At 42.2% G+C, this 22100-nt stretch overlaps 1 protein-coding gene across 1 annotated transcript in view; it reads right to left on the reverse strand.

Moving 5' to 3' along the window:
• The window catches only part of LOC131709433 (macrophage mannose receptor 1-like), a 43424-nt gene extending 21620 nt beyond the window's left edge, over nucleotides 1-21804 (reverse strand). Inside the window, exons 1-7 of the mRNA XM_059011970.1 lie at nucleotides 21792-21804; nucleotides 13951-14292; nucleotides 5799-6140; nucleotides 4919-5242; nucleotides 3022-3363; nucleotides 2391-2432; nucleotides 2255-2293 (exon numbers count right to left, since the gene is read on the reverse strand). Of these exons, the coding sequence (XP_058867953.1) occupies nucleotides 2255-2293; nucleotides 2391-2432; nucleotides 3022-3363; nucleotides 4919-5242; nucleotides 5799-6140; nucleotides 13951-14292; nucleotides 21792-21804 (1444 nt within the window). The remainder of the gene's footprint in view (nucleotides 1-2254; nucleotides 2294-2390; nucleotides 2433-3021; nucleotides 3364-4918; nucleotides 5243-5798; nucleotides 6141-13950; nucleotides 14293-21791) is intronic.
• Between the last annotated feature and the right edge of the window lie 296 nt (nucleotides 21805-22100).

A 22100-nucleotide genomic window follows, 5' to 3' on the forward strand; every position in this document is an offset into this window, starting at 1 on the left:
TCAATTCTTCTAGGTACACTTGCACAAAGTCAGGGATTTTGTAGGCATATAGTCAGGTGTATGATTAAACAATTATACTAAACAGGTGCTAATGATCATCAATTCAATATGTAGGTTGAAACACAATCATTAACTGAAACAGAAACAGTTGTGTAGGAGGAATAAAACTGGGTGAGGAACAGCCAAACTCAGCTAACAAGGTGAGGTTGCTGAAGACAGTTTACTGTCAAAAGTCATACACCATGGCAAGACTGAGCACAGCAACAAGACACAAGGTAGTTATACTGCAATAGCAAGGTCTCTCCCAGGCAGAAATTTCAAGGCAGACAGGGGTTTCCAGATGTGCTGTCCAAGCTCTTTTGAAGAAGCACAAAGAAACGGACAACGTTGAGGACCGTAGACGCAGTGGTCAGCCAAGGAAACTTACTGCAGCAGATGAAAGACACATCATGCTAACTTCCCTTCGCAATCGGAAGATGTCCAGCAGTGCCATCAGCTCAGAATTGGCAGAAAACAGTGGGACCCTGGTACACCCATCTACTGTCCGGAGAAGTCTGGTCAGAAGTTGCCTTCATGGAAGACTTGCGGCCAAAAAGCCATACCTTCGACGTGGAAACAAGGCCAAGCGACTCAACTATGCACGAAAACACAGGAACTGGGGTGCAGAAAAATGGCAGCAGGTGCTCTGGACTGATGAGTCAAAATCTGAAATATTTGGCTGTAGCAGAAGGCAGTTTGTTTGCCGAAGGGCTGGAGAGCTGGAGTACACGAATGAGTGTCTGCAGGCAACAGTGAAGCATGGTGGAGGTTCCTTCCAAGTTTGGGGCTGCATTTTTGCAAATGAAGTTGGGGATTTGGTCAAAATTAATGGTCTCCTCAATGCTGAGAAGTACAGGCAGATTCTTATCCATCATGCAATACCATCAGGGAGGCATCTGATTGGCCCCAAATTTATTCTGCAGCATGACAATGACCCCAAACATACAGCAAAAGTCATTAAGAACTATCTTCAGCGTAAAGAAGAACAAGGAGTCCTGGAAGTGATGGTATGGCCCCCACAGAGCCCTGATCTCAACATCATCGAGTCTGTCTGGGATTACATGAAGAGAGAGAAGCAACTGAGGCTGCCTAAATCCACAGAAGAACTGTGGTTAGTTCTCCAAGATGTTTGGGCCAACCTACCTGCCGAGTTCCTTCAAAAACTGTGTGCAAGTGTACCTAGAAGAATTGATGCTGTTTTGAAGGCAAAGGGTGGTTACACCAAATATTGATTTGATGTAGATTTTTCTTCTGTTCACTCACTTTGCATTTTGTTAATTGATAAATATAAACTATTAACATGTCTATTTTTGAAAGCAATCTTACTTTACAGCATTTTTTCACACCTGCCTAAAACTTTTGCACAGTACTGTATATATATAAAATTAAGATCTGTTTTTAAAAAAGGAATTTTGTGTTTTTATTGTAAATTATTCTATTTAATGTTTTTCCAAATGTTTCAATAAAGGACCGTCAAAGTCTCTCTCTTATATATATATATATATATATATATAACAAACACCATGTTATTTTGATTCTGCAGCCTTGCATGTATAGATGTTATCCTTCGGGCACCCTCTGCTGCAGCAAACCACAACTCAATTGCTGCTATTTATTTGGACAACGTCGCCCGACTCTCGCAATGTATAATGCTAGAGATTGTACTAAGAAGACGCAACACATATTTAAATTAATATATTGCGGCTCTTTCGTTAACATGTTTTCTCTTAGTAGTATGAAAAAATGTAATGTATGTTGTAATGAAAAAGCAAATTGCAATATGTTCGCGCTCTGACTGGCCCATCTCAGTGCATCTACCCCTTAGTGTTATCTGTTTCAAGTGTATTGTTCAAATGCATTTCAATGAAACTGTGTCTATGCTGCTGTCTCCACCAGGACAAATAAATACTAATACATTCAAACAATAAGTAATTTATTACAAAGCCACATTCAAACTGTTCTGATACACTCCATACCTGTAAAGGCTGGTGTTGAGAGAAGGCTTGAGAGGTTTGGATTTGCAGGAGGTAAAAATACATCATTTGCCTTTCTACATTACTGTTTAAATATATTTGAGTGACATTGTGTGTGTGTGTGGTGCTGTCATCACCAGGGCAATGGTGAACAAACTGTTAAATTAGTGAGGTTGATAAAACACTAAGATTCATGGTTTGGGCTGTCAATCACACTAAACAAACTGCCAAACTGCACTTACCTTGAGAGACCGGAGTGGAAGGGGGGCTCGAGGATTCTCCTTCATTAAAAAGAAAAAAAAAAGAGAAAAAATGTTTATAACAAAGCCAGATTCCTGCAGTGGGTTGTGAATCCACTGAAGTGATTACACTGCATACCTTGAGAGACCGGAGTGGAAGGGGAGCTTGTGGGGTCTGAATCTGTAAAGAAAACACACAACAACAAGATTTAGTGTTTCCTGTTTCAAGTGTATTGTTCAAAAGCATTTAAATGAAACTGTGCTGCTGTCTCCACCAGGACAATGCTGAGAATGACATGGTTTATTGTTTTCAAATAAATATAATAAATAGACAGTAAGAATGTATGTCTCTCCTGGGTATAACAATGAGGGGTAGCTGTCCCCTCTCACGCTCTTAATGACCGGGCTGGTTTCTGGTTCTTCAGATCTCTATGCTACACCCTGCCCTGCTCTGGAGGTCAGACAGCTACTGTAGGATCAGATGGACTGAGCCTCTGAGTCCCTGCTCACAGACTGGGGTACAAACACTGAGCTGAACAAGAGCACAGACTGAACAGGGAGCCTTCAGTCACAGCAGAACAAGGGGTACTGATAGCTGCAATCCATATCACCCCATTACCTCTGGAAGGATATTGACCATCCCATCAGCCTGAGCAGGGAGCCTGTGATTGATTCTCAAAGTGGAAACTGTTATCTAATCATGCTTCCCACTTTCAACCTGAAGGTTTACACTGAATTAAATGAGAACACAGTCTGAACAGGGTCCTCACCCTCACAGCAGAAGAAGGAGATCGGATTGTTGCAGCCATAGTCAGTCCATTCACCAGTCTTACTCATCATCACACAGTTCTGATCGCCTCCCCAATTGTTTGGTTGCCCATTGCTCCAGCTGTGAAATATGTAGTTATCCCCCTGGTGTGACCACTTCCAGGGCTCATTGAACAGGCCTATCCAGAAGGGCTTGCCCTGCGCTTTCTTCAGTATTTCTTCATTTTCACTGGCGTTCTTTATACTGACGAGGTCGGTGTGGTGTTCTCTACAGTATTGCTGAGCTTCAGTCCAGGTTTTCAGTTCTTCAATCAGGGTGTATCTCTCAGTGATGTTGCTGGTCTCTGTAAACACAAACAGCAGATCAAAATCAATGTCAGATCTCCTGTTGTATAGTGATTGAACCCGAGTCACACCCGGCTCAGCTATCAAGGTCATGAAAAGCAGCATCTCTAGCAGTGCATAGGAGTCTCTTTAATTTATGTCTGAAAAGCATTTTATAGCAAAGTGGGGGATGGGGGAGTCTATTTAATGATTTAGGAATAATGACTGTTCTTTATCAAATTGACCATTCATAATTTCCTCACAGTCGGTGCACAATCAATATGAAGCAAACAGTATCATTAGGAGCACATTTCCCTCCCATGTGCTTTCATGTCTTTTTTGTACTGGCTGCTATTTGTCTGTTTCGAAGTAAGCATGTTCCAATGACAGTTTCAACATTCTAAAGCTCCGAGAGGGTCGACTGCATGATAATGAGCACCCTACTGAGGCAGTGCAATGACTGCTTAGTTCAGGTGGCTGTGGTATTTATTATTTTTATTTTTATTATACATGGTGAACAATAATTTCCTATAATCGTTGTTATTGTACAGTCTTATTGTACACGGTGGTGTCATAAGATTGCCAGTGTATGATAAGCGGGATGATAAAACTGCTAACCTCAATTTCTAAAAACAAACTCTACCACCAGTCCTTGAACACAACAACACTGTTTAAAGAGAAATACAAGTTACATTTGTCACGAGCAACAAGACTGGCTCATCACTGTGGAGGCTGTACCTCATGAAACATGGCATTTATGTAGCCTAGTGTTGGTTATGGAAGCACCTGCCAACCGAGCACATGTTGTGCTATCAGTCTGTCAGATCCTTTGCTCATGGTGACTGAAAATAACTTGTAACATGGAAATGCAACTTTTATATATTGCACAATACCTGTCAGACCCATTATTATTATTATTATTATTATTATTATTATTATTATTATTATTATTATTATTATTATTATTATTATTATTATTAATTTCTTAGCAGACGCACTTACCCAGGGCGACTTACAAGATATCACATTATTTTGACATACAATTACATTATTTTTTACACATTGTTTTTCACATACAATTACCCATATATACAGTTGGTTCAATCACTATACATGTATGTGTGTGATATACATTCATGTGTGTGAAGGCCAGCCCACTACACATAATACAGCAAAACTACACCCCCTTTAATCACCTTTTATGCTAATACAAATAGTTATTTTAACTGTTAAACATATTTATTCTACACATCTAATAAGTGCTACATATTTAAGACAAGGATTTTGCTATCAGGAATATATAGAATATAAACACAAAAATAAGAACTGTCTTTGAAGAATACACATTTTCTTATGTTTCTTATGAAGGAAAAAAAATAAGAAGAAAATATGTATGAATAACAAATCTTCTTAACATGTTTCTTAATAACAAACTTAGAAACACTGTATTTAAGAAGGTGTTTCTTCTTTTGAACGTTTCAAGATTATGGCCCCTGTGCAGTATCCAGGGGACCTGGCTTCAACCCTCAGTCCAGTCAGCTGTTTCATTAACAAAGGAATTGAATCTCAACTCACCGCTATAGCACATGAAATAGTTTATCTGATGGCAGAGTGAATCATCCCACTCTCCCTCTGAATTGACTGAAGCACAGAAGAGGTATGGTTCCCAGTTGGAGTAGATGACATCACCTCCACTGGACCACTGCCAGTTCTCCTTGTCATGATACAGCCCGATCCAGTGACCCGAGTTACTAGTTGAAGGTATAAGACCTATAAGCTTATTAACCCTGGCCTGGTCTTGAATGCTGGGCAGGTCTCTGCCTTGGTTTCTGCAGTAGCTCTGAGCTCCCTGCCATGTCTTCCCAGTTCTTTCATAGAAACACTGACCAGAGGAGCCGCCTGGGGAGAGGGGACAGCACAATAAAGATGAGTGAAAACGTGTTCTTCACAGAAAAGATTTCCACTGGAAATGGAACCAAAAGTCACAGATTACTGGTCTTGTAAGAATCAGGGATACTAGTAGAACTGTATGGTGATTATAAATATACTAACAACATGCTTGTGGTCTGTACTATAACATGAGTAACATTCTGGCATGAGTGACGAAGGTCATGGAAACACCAGCTAGCCAAATAAATCATTGTGAGAAACACTCAATTCACTGTCAATTAATGCTAATGTTATTTTAGAATGTGTAAAGGTACATGTCTTGTTATTATAGGATATTGCACAGCACAGCACAATACCTTAAAGCCTAAGGAAATATAACTGGTGTTTTGTTTACCCTTTTACCCCATTTAGACTATGATTGATTCTCTATGATTGAATCTCAAAGTGGAAACTGGTAGATTTGTCACCACCAGGACCTATTGAAGAGATCTAATCATGCTTCCCTCTTTCAACCTGAAGGTTTACACTGAATTAAATGAGAACACAGTCTGAACAGGGTCCTCACCCTCACAGCAGAAGAAGGAATTCTGATTTTTGCAGCCATAGTCATTCCATCCACCAGTCTTACTCATCGCCACACAGTTCTCATCCCCTCCCACATTGTTTGGTTCCCCGTTGCTCCAGCTGTGAAATGTGTAGTTATCCCCCTGGTGTGACCACTTCCAGGGCTCATTGAACAGGCCTATCCAGAAGGGCTTGCCCTGCGCTTTCTTCAGTATTTCTTCATTTTCACTGGCGTTCTTTATACTGACGAGGTCGGTGTGGTGTTCTCTACAGTATTGCTGAGCATAAGTCCAGGTTTTCAGTTCTTCAATCAGGGTGTATCTCTCAGTGATGTTGGTGGTCTCTGTAAACACAAACAAACAGTAGCTGAGAGGCTGGGAGCTGTGGAGGTGAGCTGGCTCTAAACCCAAAACAAACGGTGTGTTTTAATCAATTCTACAATTTATCACAAACTGTGTCTTGTCTACAGTCAAGTACATGTTTGTGTTGTTTAAAAATAAGGGGCAGGGGCTCTCGAGTGGCACATTCGGTAAAGGCACTCCGTGTGGAGTGCAGAATGCACCCTATAGCCTGGTGGTCATCAGTTCGAGTCAAGGCTATTCCACTGATGACCATGGATGGGAGTTCCCAGCGGTATTCATTGTGAAGTCATTTTAGAGAATGGCTTATGTAAGTAATACAATGTCGTCTGCAGTACTAGTGGAAAATATTTTAAGATACGGAGGCAGATGTTTCGCTAGTAGAACATTGCATTTGAAGAGCCGAAAACCTTGTTTTGTGTATGGTAAGCTATGAAGGAGTTTCTATTGTAATTGCATGCAATTTACAGTTTTGAAGCTAAGCGATTAGAAGAGAATCTCTTACAGTGAAATCTATAGAAGTTGCTTTGACTCGAATGTTATTAGTTAGTTCATTGATATATTGTTGTCTAAATGCCTTGTTTGTCGTAACGTTGCTCAATGAAATATTGACTGTGCAATTGTTTTAATGTATTGCCTGCTTCATTGTTTATGTTGACATTCTGATGTTTTTACATTGCTTGTTTTTATTTTTCTGAACATACTATTAGATTGAATGCATGTTTAATAAATCCCCTTGTTTTAATAGATTCCTAATAAATCATTTGCCTGTGTAACAACCTCGATTTATGAACTAGATTGTGTTCTATTTGTAGTTTGTTGAGTAGAATCCTTATGCCTCTTCTATTGCCTATTATGTTTTCCCCTCATTTCTCCTTACTAAACTTTTACTTTTACCCACTTGAAGACCCCAGAAATGTACCCTACTTAGCTCAATCAAGACGGTTGTCATGCTGATGTGCTGGGGAGGCTGCACTGTGGTTGATCCCCGGAGCCAGCATCGCAGCCGTTGTGTGTGCTGATGCGCCAGGGAGGCAAAATAAGCTGATCCCTGGAGCCAGCATTACACTTCAGCCATTAACACCAGACAGAAGGATATCTACATCATCATATGGAAGGAAACGCAAATGAATGGAGACACATATGGATCACATTAGTTTACTGTAAAGCTACGTCTTAGTTGGTGCTTATCTTGGCGAGAGCCGAGTTCAAATCAGCATGAAGTTTTAACATCTACTCTCGTGTAATGGAAATCATGAAGATCTGTATACATCCAGCGACTGCTGTGAATAGTGCAGCTGGCAACAAGGGAAAGACCTTGTGACAGCCTGGAGAGACAGCTGACAGGAGGAAAAAGACCCCATTGGGGCTGGTAAGGGTTAGCTACCCTTGTCGGCAGTATCCAGCTCTGTGTTTACAGGATGCTAGAGACACCCAAGGCTTCTAAGAAATTAAAGAGAAAAATACCCCTAGAGTCTGAGAGCGGGGGTGGAAGATGACTCAACGTTAGACAACACGGGTAACGACTTAGGAACGGAAACGGATATGAGTATGGAGAGTACTTCACAAAAGACTAGTTCAAGATCTGCAGTTAGCAAAGACATGGAACTCCAGGTTTGTGTCTGCGGCTGGAGCAAGGCGACAACGGTCAGGGGTTTGAAGATTCATCAAGGGAGAATAAAATGCTTGAGGGAGAAGGGACAAGGGCCTCGCATTGATCAGTACTTCTTACAAAGTCAGTCAAGTCAGTCGAATGAAATCCAGTGACAGGAAGCAAACCACAGTTCGCAGGATATCAGCACCCCCGTCATAGACGTGAGGACGACTTGCATGGACACAGTTAGTGATGAACTTAATGATCCTTGTCAACCCGGTCAGACGCATATGGAAGTGAGAGGTTTAGAGTTGAAAAAAGGAAGGAAAAAGTACAAACTTCTCCTGGAAAGTCTAGATGGCAACAGGAGATTGAACGCTTAGTTAGAGAAAGGAGACAGCTGAGGAAGCAATGGAGAAGAGCAGAACAAAGTCAGAAGGAGGGACTCAATCTCTTACAAAGGGTCATAAAAGATAAACTTGCAACATTGCGCAGAGCTGAGCGCCTACGGAAACACTACAAAAAGAAGAAGCGTGCGAGAGCTAACTTTTATAAAGACCCATTCAAATTTGTAAAGAAGTTATTCACCAGTGAGAAGAATGGCACACTAAAAGCATCTAAGGTTGAGCTGGAGAGATATTTGGAGGAAACACATACAGATTCAAAAAGGCAGGAGCCTATGTCAATTCCGTCAGACATCCCACCTATCAATCCACCAGAATACCAAATGGAGGACTGTGCACCTAAGTGGAAAGAAGTAGAGCAAGCGGTGAAAAAAGCAAGGGCTTCATCATCACCAGAGTGTACAAGAGTGCTTCAGGAGTTCTACGAATTCTGGGGAAATTGATGAAAGTGGCATGGGAAAAACAGGTTGTACCAAGAGCATGGCGCCGAGCAGGTGGAGTCTTTATACCTGAAGAAAAAGATTCTACAAGTATCAGTCAATTCCGTCCTATTTCCCTATTAAACGTAGAAGGCAAGATTTTCTTCAGCATTATTGCTCAGAGATTGTCAACTTACCTATTAAAGAACTGCTTCATTGACACTTCAATACAAAAAGCGGGCATTCCAGGTTTCCCAGGATGCTTAGAACACATCAATGTAGTCTGGCAACAAATTCAATCAGCTAAAAAGGAGAGGAAGGAGCTTCATGTGACATTCCTGGATTTGGCTAATGCATATGGTTCAGTGCCACATGAACTACTTTGGGCAGCATTTGATTTTTTCAGTGTACCGATTACAATAACAAATTTAGTGAAAGCCTACTTTGGAGATTTGCAATTTATTTTTTCAACCTCTGAATTCAGCACTACATGGCAATGCCTAGAGGTTGGAATAATGGCAGGACGCACCATTTCTCCACTGGCTTTTACCATGACAATGGAAGTAATCATTAGGGCATCAAAATGGGTAGTAGGAGGAGAGCGCTTGGCTTCTGGAATGCGACTACCACCAATTCGAGCATACATGGATGACATGACAACCATGATTACAACAGTAGCCTGCACTAATCGGTTATTGGGCAAATTAACCAATAACTTTGAATGGGCACGAATGCAATTCAAGCCCACTAAATCAAGGAGCATCTCTATAATTAAAGGCAAAGTAGTAGATAAAACATTCTTCATTAATGGTGAGGCAATACCAACAGTGTCTGAGAAGCCAGTGAAGAGTCTTGGGAGATGGTACGACGGGGATCTAAAGGACACAGTTTGTGTGGGAGAAGTTAGACAACAAGCAGTGGAAGGGTTAAAGAGCATAGACAGCTGCGCTCTACCAGGCAAACTAAAACTCTGGTGCTTTCAGTTTGGTCTACTGCCGAGGTTGCTGTGGCCACTGACTGTGTACAAGGTTTCTTTGACAACAGTAGAGAAGCTGGAAGCTTTAATCAGTTCATACATCAGGAAATGGTTGGGAGTTCCACGCTGCCTCAGCAGAGTGGGACTTTATGGTAAAGGAATACTGCAGCTACCAGTCTCCCCTGTAACCGAGGAGTTTAAGTGCGCCAAGGTCAGACTGGAAATGACATTAGTAGAGTCACGCGACAAATGCGTAAGGGAGGCAGCACCTGTGTTGAAAAGTGGAAGAAAGTGGGCGGCAAAGAAATCTGTGGAAGATGCAAAGGCTGCCCTTCGAATCGGTGATATCATGGAGCAAGTTCAGCATGGAAGAGGGGGTCTTGGTCTCAGTTCAGCTCCTCCTACATGGCACAAGGCAGCCCCAGCTCAAAGGAGGAAGCTGGTAGTCAACGAGGTGCAGGAGGAGAGGATGAGGTGTATAAAGGCCATTTCCCAGGCCAAGCAGGGAGAATGGATGAGATGGGAGAGTGTGGAACAACGCAAGATTGGCTGGCAAGACCTATGGTCAATGGAACAGAATAGGATCAGTTTCCTCATCAGGTCAACATATGATGTTCTCCCATCACCACAGAACCTAAACCTCTGGGTAGGAGAGGATCTCTCATATCCTTTGTGTTCATCACCTGCAACATTAAGGCACATTTTGACAGGATGTAAGGTGGCTCTCAGCCAAGGACGGTTTACTTGGCGCCATGACCAGGTGCTGCGATGTTTGGCCTTAGCATTGGAAGACAAGCGTAACATGACCAATAAGTTGCCACCTGTTCCATCAAAACATTACACACAAAAGACAACATTCCTCCGCCCAGGAGAGCAACCACCAAGTAAAGGTGTTAAAACCAATCCTCGCCCAGGACAACTGGAAGCTGCTAGAGACTGGAAAATGCTGGCAGATGTTGGTCAACGGCTTATTTTTTTGCCACCACTAACCTTTGACTAGATATTGTCTTGTGGTCTGGATCAGCACACCTTGTTCACCTGGTAAAGTTAACAGTGCCATGGGAGGATGCTGTAGATGAGGTGTATGAGAGGAATAAACTGCGCTATGCTCAACTCGCCACTGAAACGGAACAGTGAGGATGGAGAGTCCGGGTTTACCCAGTGGAAGTGGGTTGTCGAGGATTTGTGGCACACTCTACAACCCGGTTTCTCAGATACGTCGGATTCAGTGGCCAAGAGTGGCGTTGCACAGCGAAGAACTTATCTGAAGCAGCAGAGAGGAGCAGCAACTGGCTGTGGTTGAGACGGAAAGATTCTGGCTGGGGATCTCAAGCACAATAGAAAGAAAGAAACGCTGATGTACAGGTAAGTAAGCTGGGCTGAGTTGAGTGGGGGATGGAGGGGGGTGATGCTGGGACACCAGAATCACAGTCGAGCCCTCTTGAGGTGTCGTGGGCTAGTCGACGAAACACTGAGGATGGAAGGTGCCCACTTGAAGACCCCAGAGATGTACCCTACTTAGTTCAATCCAGACGGTTGTCATGCTGATGCGCTGGGGAGGCCGCACTGTGGTTGATCCCCGGAGCCAGCATCGCAGCCGTTGTGTGTGCTGATGCGCCAGGGAGGCAAAATAAGCTGATCCCTGGAACCAGCATTACACTTCAGCCATTAACACCAGACAGAAGGAAATATGGAAGGAAACACAAATGGATGGAGACACATATGGATCACATTAGTTTACTGTGAAGCTACGTCTTAGTTGGTGCTTATCTTGGCAAGAGCCGAGTTCAAATCAGCATGAAGTTTTAAAATCTACTCTCATGTAATGGAAATCATAATAACCATCAATAATATTTGTCTATATTTTAATATACCATTTTCCTTCAAATTTAAGCCGCACTTTCTGAACCATTTTTTGCTTCTCAAATAGACTGTGTCTTAAATGAGTACAGTATAGTGATGAGTGTATTAAAATCACCAGCAAAAGATGTGTCTACCCGAGTACACAAGCGGCAACGTGTATTCAGACAGTGATGTCTTTTTTTCTCTTTTCTCAGCAGTCAGTCACGTTGCTGCTTGTGTATTCAGGCAGTGATGTCTCTGTTCCTCATTTCTCAGCAGTCAGTCACGTTGCTGCTTGTGTATTCGGACAGTGATGTCTTTGTTCCTCTTTTCTCAGCAGTCAGTCACATTGCTGCTTGTGTATTCGGGCAGTGATGTCTTTGTTCCAATTCTCAGCAGTCAGTCACGTTGCTGCTTGTGTATTTGGGCAGTGATGTCTTTGTTCCTCTTTTCTCAGCAGTCAAAGACATCACTGCCCGAATACACAAGCAGCAACGTGACTGACTGCTGAGAAAAGAGGAACAAAGACATCACTGTCTGAATACACAAGCAGCAACGTGACTGACTGCTGAGAAATGAGAAACAAAGACATCACTGCCCGAATACACAAGCAGCAACGTGACTGACTGCTGAGAAAAGTACCAAAACCTTCCTGTCCAGTCTTGAATCATCCATGACATACAGGCAGCCATTTTCAAAGAAGCGTCATTGGCTTCATGAGGAAGTAACAGGAACAGGGAACTCTGGACTATGTGGCTTGACACTTAATTCCGAGGGGTAAAAAGAAGTCGGTCACATAGAAAAGAGACAGAGCTTCGGTTCACTAATTCATTGACCTGTAGGGGAAATGATGTGGCAGCTGCAGATCATAAAAAGCAACTGCAATCGTTCACCAAGGGGTCATGAGTGACGATGTAAATAGGGGTCAAAGCAATGTTATCTGTTCCTTCATTTTGGTTGTGTCATTGACCTGGAAGGACCCGTACTGTTGATGAAATAAATCGGGAGTGTTTGTTTGTACTGTCTGTTGTTGAGTGTATTAACTAGACGGCTAACATGTTCCGGAGCTTGATTATTTAACTGTCTGTTTTAATATTTTCTACAGTCAATATTTGAAGCTGTTATTACCTTTATTATTTGCATTATCCTTTAAATCAGTTTTACTATTATTGTTAAACTACAAAGTTCAGACGCCTTGAACATAGTCAGATAACCAATCGTTTGTGGAATTCTCTTTTTTTCTTGACTTGCATGGAGAAATGATTTAACTAATTTTGATACAAAAATTAGGAATAACCCAGTTACTCATTAAGGAAAAGATCAATTAGCTCTAAAAACCCTAATTTAATGACGCTGAGTGTGTGATGTGTGGGGCAAAAGGACATGGTCCAAAAGAAAAACCCTAACTTCCTTCCTTACTTCTGATGTAACAAGATTGGAGAGGAGAGTGGGTGAACTTGACCTAAGCACTGCAGCCGAGGATTTACAGAACTGAGAGGAACAGATCGAAGATCTCCAGCAACAGATGGAGCATCAAATAAACCACTAAGTACGCTGCTGCAACAAGAGGAGGACATTCCCAGACTCCATGCAGAGCTAGAACATGGAGAGGAGGAGCTCGAGAAAGCTAACGCAGAGATTTGCAGCCTCCGAAAGGGTCATCGGGAACTGATTTTTACTCAAATACTTTTACTTGGAATTAAAACAACCTCTCCAATTGTGAACAATACTGAGGCAGAGAGCCTAAAGGACTCAGTAAAAACTCTACAGGGAAGTAGCATGGCTCCAGGATAGACCAACGTCTCCAAGAAGCTGTTCCAAGCACTGCTAAGAGTGTAACCTCACTCCCTGAATACACTGCACAACCCAGAAGGCAAGTCCCTGGAGAGCCCAGAGCCCAGTCTACAACTCTGCAATGCGCAATGGTGAAGCACGCCAACTTGAACTGAGAACTAATGGTTTACACCACAAGTTAGCGTCAACTATCAGCAGCTAAAAAGAGCATCACCACTGAGGGACACACCAGTCATATCCAGGACATTTTTGACGATTGGAGACTGACAAGTGATCTGCATAAGGCCAGACTGCTCTTTCTCACACTTGTAGACACTGTACTGGAGTGGACATCTACAGTGTCAGCTAAGACCAGGACAAACTGATAAACTGTGCATTGCCTTAACAGGGAAATGCTCCAAACCACAGCAAACCCCAGCCCAGAGGGGAAGGTAAAACTGACAGCCCTACACCTCACCAGAGTGGGGAAACACAGTGTTATAGATCCATCCCTCTATCACTAACGAAATGTAGGTATTTTATGGAACTGCCTCTGAAACACAAACACATCATTGACTATATGTTTTTGTATCCTTTCAAGGGTAACTTGGATTCAGGTTTTGACTGAAAATATTTGCAAGTTGAAATAGTTTATGAGATATTAGCAGCTGTAGGAGTGGGTGGATTTGCAAACTCTACAAGCTCCCCTCACATGGATGCTTAATAATTATAATAACTAAAATAAATGAATAATCAATTGCAATATAGCAATAATTATGCCTTTACCTTTGTAGCACATGAAGGCTTTCTGAAGGTGGCAGGGTAAATCAATCCACTTTCCCTCTGAATTGACTGAAGCACAGAAGAGGTCTGCCCTCCAGTTGGAGTAGATGACATCATCGCTGTTAGACCACTGCCAGTTCTGTGTGTCATCACGATCCAGCCCGATCCAGGAATCCCCGAGAGAAGCTCCTGTAATAGTTAAGAGCTGCTTTGCTTCTTCCTGGCTGCGCACAGTGGCCAGGTCTGTGTGCTTCTCTCTACAGTAGCTCTGAGCTTCAGACCAGCTCTTCACAGTTTTCACAAACACGTGTTTTCTGATCTGGTTGTATGCAGGCACACAAAACCCTGATAAAGAAAAAAACAGCATGATTAACACTAGAACGAGCAAGGTGGGCATTTTGACCGGTTTTTGGATTTAAATTTAAATATTAAGATACAGAGCTGTGCTTTCCTGACTTTTACTAAATATATGTACCAATTACCCTGACAAAGAAAGAATTGTGTAGCTGCAAAAATTAGAGAGATAAAATAATGTCATACCTATTCCGACCAGGAGCAGACAAATCGACCGCTACATAGAAAACATATTAAAACAATGAGGTGTTGCGGTATTATTTGTATTCATCAGTCAGGACTTGCAGACATGTATTGAAGTTTGATTATATCAGTCTGCATTCCTCAAGTGAGCGGTCTGTTGACATTTCTATTGTTTCAATGAGCCTCCTGATAGCCCATCAATCAGCCTTGACAGCTCACGGTGCCAGGCTGTGTGTGGAGCGGAGCGAGCCCATTGTATATGGAGCGGGGGAGCAGAGCCTGCTCTTTCACAGCACTAACAACTGAACACGGGTTGATTTTTCTTAAATACATGTTTGGCCAGGGAGTTTGCACAGGAAATTAAAGAAAAAAGAAGCAGTCAGTATATAGTATTTTCCATCAACAATCCGGGAACAGCACTGCACTTGTATCACAAACAACTGTGTTTGCACCACGAGCACTACTTCACTCACTAACAGACTTGTGTATGTGTTTTGTGTTTCGTGTGGGTGTATAAAGAACAGGACTATTATTTCGAGACAAACCCAGGGATTACAATTTAAGTAACACACACCGCTGTATTACTTAGCAGCATTTATTGTTTACTGTTTGTTTTGCTGTCAGGCACTAGACATACAAACCCATTAAACAACTTTGCACCTGGATTATAATTCTCTGTCTGTTCATTGATCACCTGCACACTGTTAACCACTTTGCCACATGTTCTTATACAGTTCTACGATTATGTCCCAATACACCAGTACAGAACGGACCAGTAGTAGCATTGCATTCGATAGAACAAAACAATGTAGTTTAACAAAAAAAGGGAATAACTTTTCTGTTCGTTACTTCTTTTTGGGTTTTCTTTTGTAATGAGAGAAACAAACACTATGGTCTGAAACCCTTCTTGCTGGCTGCAAAAATCCACATTTGAATTTCCTTCAGCCTCCCGCATTGTACACGTTTACTTTTACCCGCCTTTCTTCTAAATTTCCAACCCCCAAATGAAAAAGGAAAGTTTCTCAAAATTTAAAAGAGGCATGCTGTGCACATCTGAGACAGGACATGTGTTTACAGTGCCTTGCATAAGTATTCACCCCCCTTGGACTTTTCCACATTTTGTAGTGTTACAACCTGGAATTAAAATGGATTTAATTAGGATTTTTTGTCACTGATCTACACAAAATAGTCCATAATGTCGAAGTGGTGAAAAAAATCTACTTATTTTTCAAAATTATTTACAAATAAAAAACTGAAAAGTCTTGATTGCATAAGTATTCACCCCCTTTGCTGTGACACCCCTAAATAAGCTCTGGTGCAACCAATTGCCTTCAGAAGTCACATAATTAGTTGAATGGAGTCCACCTGTGTGCAATTAAAGTGTCACATGATCTCAGATTAAATACACCTGTTTCTGGAAGGCCACAGAGTTTGTTAGAGAGCATATCTAAACAAACAGCATCATGAAGACCAAGGAGCTATCAAAACAAGTCTGGGATAAAGTTCTGGAGAAGCACCAATCATGGTTGGGTTATAAAAAAATATCCCAAACTTTGAACATCCCCTGGAGCACCGTTAAATCCATTATTAAAAAATGGAAAGAATATGGCACAACCGCGACTCTGCCTAGAGAAGGCCGTCCACCAAAACTCAGTGACCAGGTAAGGAGGGCATTAGTCAGAGAAGCAACCAAGAGGCCAATGGTAACTCTGAAGGAGCTGGAGAGATCCACAGCTGAGATGGGAGAAACCGTCTATGGGACAACTATAACCCGGACGCTCCACAAAGCTGGGCTTTATGGAAGAGTGTCGAGAAGAAAGCCATTGCTGAAAAAAACCCATATCAAATCCCGTTTGGATTTTGTCAAAAGGCATGTGGGAGACTGTGACAGAAATACAATGAGTTCTGGTGATAAATCTTCCTCCTGAGCTGTGAGGGCGCTAAAGAACGGGAGGAGAAGTATCTGGAAGGGCTGGCCTGACAGTTCGTTTCCAGGACCGGGAAGTGGGTCAGCCTGGAAGGAAGCGAGACTCTGTTGTAAGACCATATTGGTTTGACAGGTAAACGAGGGGCAGCTGCAAGTAATAAGGCAGCTGCAACCATTTACCTAGATATCATGCGGGATTACATATAGGGGCCAGGGTAACGCTGTTCTTTTCCTTCGTTTTGGGTAAAGCGCGAGAGAGAGAAGGACTGAGAGAGGAGCTCTCAATAATAATAATAATAAAAAAAGACGTGATACGTGTTTTTTGTGTTGTGTTTGTCTGTGTAGTAATTGTTTGTGTTTTACTTCACCAGACAGTTAGAGCACATCTCCGGAGCTGTCGCCGAGGGTCAGCACAATCCGGAGCACGACTGCACTAACTGTCACGAAATACTTGTGTTTGCACTAAGCACCAGCACGACTGCACTCACCCAGGACTGGTGACTGTGTGTTTATTTTTGTTCGGGACTGTGCCCCGTTTTGTTATCCCTGTGCTTTACACATTGGTGTGTATAGCCGGGGGTTTATTAGTTGACGGTCACCAGACCTGGATTATAAATAAAGCACTTTCTTTCCCACTGTATACCGTTGTCTGCCTGTCACTCCTGCATCGCATCACCGCTACACCTGTTCCCCTTCACTAGCCACTTTGCCACAGAGACACAGCAAACATGTGGAAAAATCTTCTCTGATCTGATGAGACCAAAATCAAACTTTTTGGCCTTAGCACAAAACGCTATGTGTGGTGCAAAGCCAACACTGCTCATCACCCTGAGAACACCATCCCCACGGTGAAGCATGGTGATGGCATCATCATGTTATGGGGATGCTTTTCATCGGCAGGGACTGGGAAACTGGTCAGGATTGAGGGCAAGATTTATGGAGCCAAATACAGGGAAATTCTAGAAGAAAACCTGTTTGAGTCTGCAAGAGACCTGGGACTGGGGCGGAGGTTCACCTTCCAGCTGGACAATGACCCTAAACACACAGCCAAAGCTACACTGGAGTGGTTTAAAAACAAGAACCTGAAAGTCTTAGAATGGCCCAGTCAAAGCCCAGACCTCAATCCGGTTGAGAATCTGTGGAAAGACTTGAAAATTGCTGTTCACCAACGGTCCCCATCCAACTTGACAGAGCTTGAGCAATTTTGCCAAGAAGAATGGGCAAAAATTGCAGGATCCAGATGTGCAAAGCTGATAGAGACTTACCCAAAAAGACTGTAATTGCTGCCAAAGGTGCTTCTACCAAGTATTGACTCAGGGGGGTGAATACTTATGCAACCAACAAATGACTTTTTTTTTGTTTAATTAACTTTTGTGTCACAATAAAAAGATATTTTGCACCTTCAAAGTGTATGTTGCGTAAATCAAATTGTAAAAATCTCAATTAAATCCATTTTAATTCCAGGTTGTAACACTACAAAATGTGGAAAAGTCCAAAGGGGGTGAATACTTATGCAAGGCACTGTAAATTGGCCCTAAAACTGAAATAAGTGAATACGTAAATTGAGCCTTATTCATACATTTCATCCGGCAGAGTAATGCCTCTGACGTAGTAGGACTAGCCCTTTGCAGTCCTATGTCGGACCTGGTCCGACATCGCAATTTTTCCTTTCCGGTCCAATGTCGGACCCTGTCCGACATCATCAAAAAGACGCAAAAAACAGGTCTCTAGTCGTATTTTCTCCGGAAAAAGCTAAGAAAACCATTCAATGGCCGAGTGAGACTGATAGGAGTCGAGAGAAGCCGAAAAAAAAGGGGGCGTATCTCATGAATACTGATAGACCCGATTCCACATAGATAACACGGACAAACAAACAAGATAGCTGCTTCCGCATCCAGCACTCAAAGAATATCACAGACATTTGCAGAGCTTTTTTTAGATGTTATAGTAATAAAATAACGACTTGGATCACATTATTGAGGAGTTTGGTGATAAAACGAGTGATCATATTTATCGGTATGTACTATTATTAAGAGTTATTTGAAAACTATAGTGAACGAGGGGTGGGGTGGTGCTGGAGATGCAGTACTGAGTGTCCTGTTGATATGCAGTGCCTTTTAAACCTGTTTTACTGTGAAAAAAACACTTTTAAACAGCGTGTCTAAAATAAACTGCTCGTGTGAAAATAAATTGGGCCTGACGCGCTTGACACGCGCTGAATAAATGGACCGCTAAGGGCTAAGGCTAAGCGCTAAGGACGGATAGAGTGCGTGGGGCATAAGAACATAAGAAAGTTTACAAAGGAGAGGAGGCCATTCGGCCCATCTTGCTCGTTTGGTTGTTAGTAGCTTATTGATCCCAGAATCTCATCAAGCAGCTTCTTGAAGGATCCCAGGGTGTCAGCTTCAACAACATTACTGAGGAGTTGGTTCCAGACCCTCACAATTCTCTGTGTAAAAAAGTGCCTCCTATTTTCTGTTCTGAATGCCCCTTTATCAAATCTCCATTTGTGACCCCTGGTCCTTGTTTCTTTTTTCAGGTCAAAGAAGTCCCCTGGGTCGACATTGTCTATACCTTTTAGGATTTTGAACGTTTGAATCAGATCGCTGCGTAGTCTTCTTTGTTCAAGACTGAACAGATTCAATTCTTTTAGACTGTCTGCATTTTGCAGTTGTGAATAACTTATTGTTGATTAACTGTTTACACATATTTATAATGTGTTATGTTGCTAACTTGCTAATACAACATTTATAGTTGTCCTTGCTTAAATGCACACATGTTGTTGGTTAGAATGTTTCCCATGTTCATTTTATGGTGCTGTGCTATTTAATTATTTTTTCTAAATGCAATGCATTGCATATTCACTGTTTTATGCCATGACATTTTTAAATAGTATTGAGTATTTATTTAGAGTTATTTGTCTTTCTGATGGTATAAAATGTTACTGTTATTTACCTAGTTATCTTTTTGGGGTTTTAACAGAATATAAATGGCATGGCATAATAGCAGTGAAACATCTGGGATATTTATAAATGTGTTCAAATGATTAACTTGAATGACTTTCTATTTAAAGATGTATTCTAACATTTATTAAATGTATTAATACTGTGAAATGAAAGCTGTGCTCATATTGAAATATTGAAGATCATGCTGTTAATAAATGGAGCAGGGTAATCAATTAGTCTTATTAATTCTGATCGAAGTTATAATAGGGTTTAGCCATATACAATGAGTGTTCTGCTGAGTCCTATAACAGTTTATATTAATACAGGTTATATTTAAACGTTTAAGCAAGGGTTAGAAGTTTAAATAATTAGAATCGTTAAATAACATTGATTGTTTACAACTAAAAGTGAAAATAAATCTAATACTTAAAAGTAAACCAATAAGAATTACTAAATTCTCTAAATTCTCTGTAAGTCTCTATAAGTTGCCTTGGATAAAGGCGTCTGCTAAATAAACAAATAATAATAATAATAATATATATTTTTAATAGAAACTAGTAGGAATTTTTGAACGTGCTGAAATGGAATCAACACGAGTTTCTGAGATGTACGTTTCCTCCAGGAAATGCTAGTAGTAACACAGTTCCCCCTTCAGCACAATAGCAAGTAGTTTGTTGTGGGTGCTCACACAGCAAGCACCCAGTCCTGAGTTCATGTTGAATGTCTGTACTGTATTGTTGGTCTCTGATTTAAAGTCCCTTTGTTGTAGACGATACCTGGAATGGTTTTCGATTGTTGAAACCCACATGAAGTCTGGAAAGTCTTACACAACTTTGTCATGTCAGTAAATCATTCATCTGAGTTACTTGTACTGTAACACTTGAAATGTATTTGCTTACGATTGTAAGTGACCCTGGATAAGGGTGTCTGTTAAGAAATAAATAATAATAATAATAATAATATCCCTTTTTAATCAGCCCCCCCCAAGCCCCCTTCAAGCCCCCCTCAAGCCCCCCCTACTGCCGCCCCTGAGCGTCAGCAGTATTCTCAGCTAAATAAATGAAATTTATAATTAAAAGGAGGAGGGGCACGCACCAATCTCCACGTCACCAATTGAATCATTCCATTTACATGTCAGCAATTAATTCCTGCAAACATTATAAATACTCTCTCCACTTACTCCTTGTATGCGTTTTGATTCATTCGTTCTCGTACAATCGTGGATAATATTTTGGATTTCTGCGTTTCGTCGGACGACGAATTGTTTGCTCATTCCCCGTAGCAGAAATCCCTTCTTTCAGTTCAACCAGCTCTCCCCATCTCAGATGTATCTACTCAAAGGCAACTGCAATCTACAGTTTCCAACTCCAACCTTTTCAGCCCAGATGTCCGCCTCTCCATCACCTTCATCGGATCCTTTGCCTGCTCTCCGCCACAACTGCAGATCAGCACAACATTCCGGTCATTCTCCTGTTCACCGTAGCTTCCGCCTGTATACTAGATCGGCTCCAGCTTCAGACATCAAAAACTGGACAATCCCAAAGCTTCAGCAGTTTCTCCGCAATAAAAATATTCCATTCAAATCGACAGCACGTAAGGAAAAACTGTTTAACATGTATCTATCTAGTCTTCAGATTTCCCCTTGTCGCAGGCGTTATGACAAAACCTCGGATCGTCGCTTTCCAGTCCCCTCCGCACCCTCTGAATCAGCCTCTCAAAGCCCCGCCTCCACCTCCTGAAGACCCAGTGGGTGGAGGCACCACAGCAGCCATCTATCAAAGGCTCACACAGCAGCTCCTGGGCAAGTGAGTACTGAGGCTTTTTTTTACAGTCAGAAGCGGCTGCTCCCGTGATTCGTCCCGGGTTTTCAGTGTCTGCTGCGGGTATTCTACAGGCCCCTGCCTTGCCTTCAACTATAACCTCCCAGGTTATTCTCCTCAGTCCAGACGTCCAGCAAGCCTCGGCAGTTACATCTAGGACCACTACAGGTGTCCGCAGGCCCCCTCAGTGGTTCCTTTTTTGTCTAATTCAGGTGTCCAGCAGGCCCCTGCAGCCACTGTGGCCGCTGTGTGCGTCCAGCAGGCCCTCACAGCAGTTCCTTCTCTGTCCAATGCAGGTGTTCAGCAAGCCCCTGCATGCTTTTCTTCTGCCTTTCCAACTTTGGGTGTCCAGCAGGCCCCTACAGCCACTTCCTATTCTTTGCCTCTCACGGGCATCCAGCCTTTCTGTCCAATCTTTCCTCTATCCCAGCATGCCCTTCCTCCTTCACAGGCTTGCAACAGGCTCCTCCATTTCTTCTTTCTATGCCCAGTTCCCAGCAAACCCACACAGCAGGCTCCTCACTCCCATCTCAGCTGGGCCCAGCTCTTTTTTCCTGTTCTTTCCCCACAGCTATGGGCATCCAACAGGCCCCCATAACTGCACCCTCCTCTTACTCTCCCTCAGCATTTTTCCCCCAGCTGTCCAGTTTCTTAATAACCACCCTTTACTTCCTCCCTCAGCAAGTTCTGTTTTTTCTTTAAACAATGCTGTTGCTTCGCCTCCTCCTGAAAACTCCCTGATCTTCAACGCCAAGCCTGTCTCCCTTTTCCTGCTCCACCAGATTTTAGCAGGTGCAGATATTAATTTGGTTTCCCTCCTTACAAACACCCTAGATTCAGCCACTACCAGAGTGGTTCAGTGCACAGATCTTTGTTACCCTCAGAACATCTAACTCCCGCTTATTCAAAACTCTCACCATTCAC

This window comes from Acipenser ruthenus, chromosome 43 (assembly GCF_902713425.1).
Source record: "Acipenser ruthenus chromosome 43, fAciRut3.2 maternal haplotype, whole genome shotgun sequence".
Taxonomy (NCBI): domain Eukaryota; kingdom Metazoa; phylum Chordata; class Actinopteri; order Acipenseriformes; family Acipenseridae; genus Acipenser; species Acipenser ruthenus.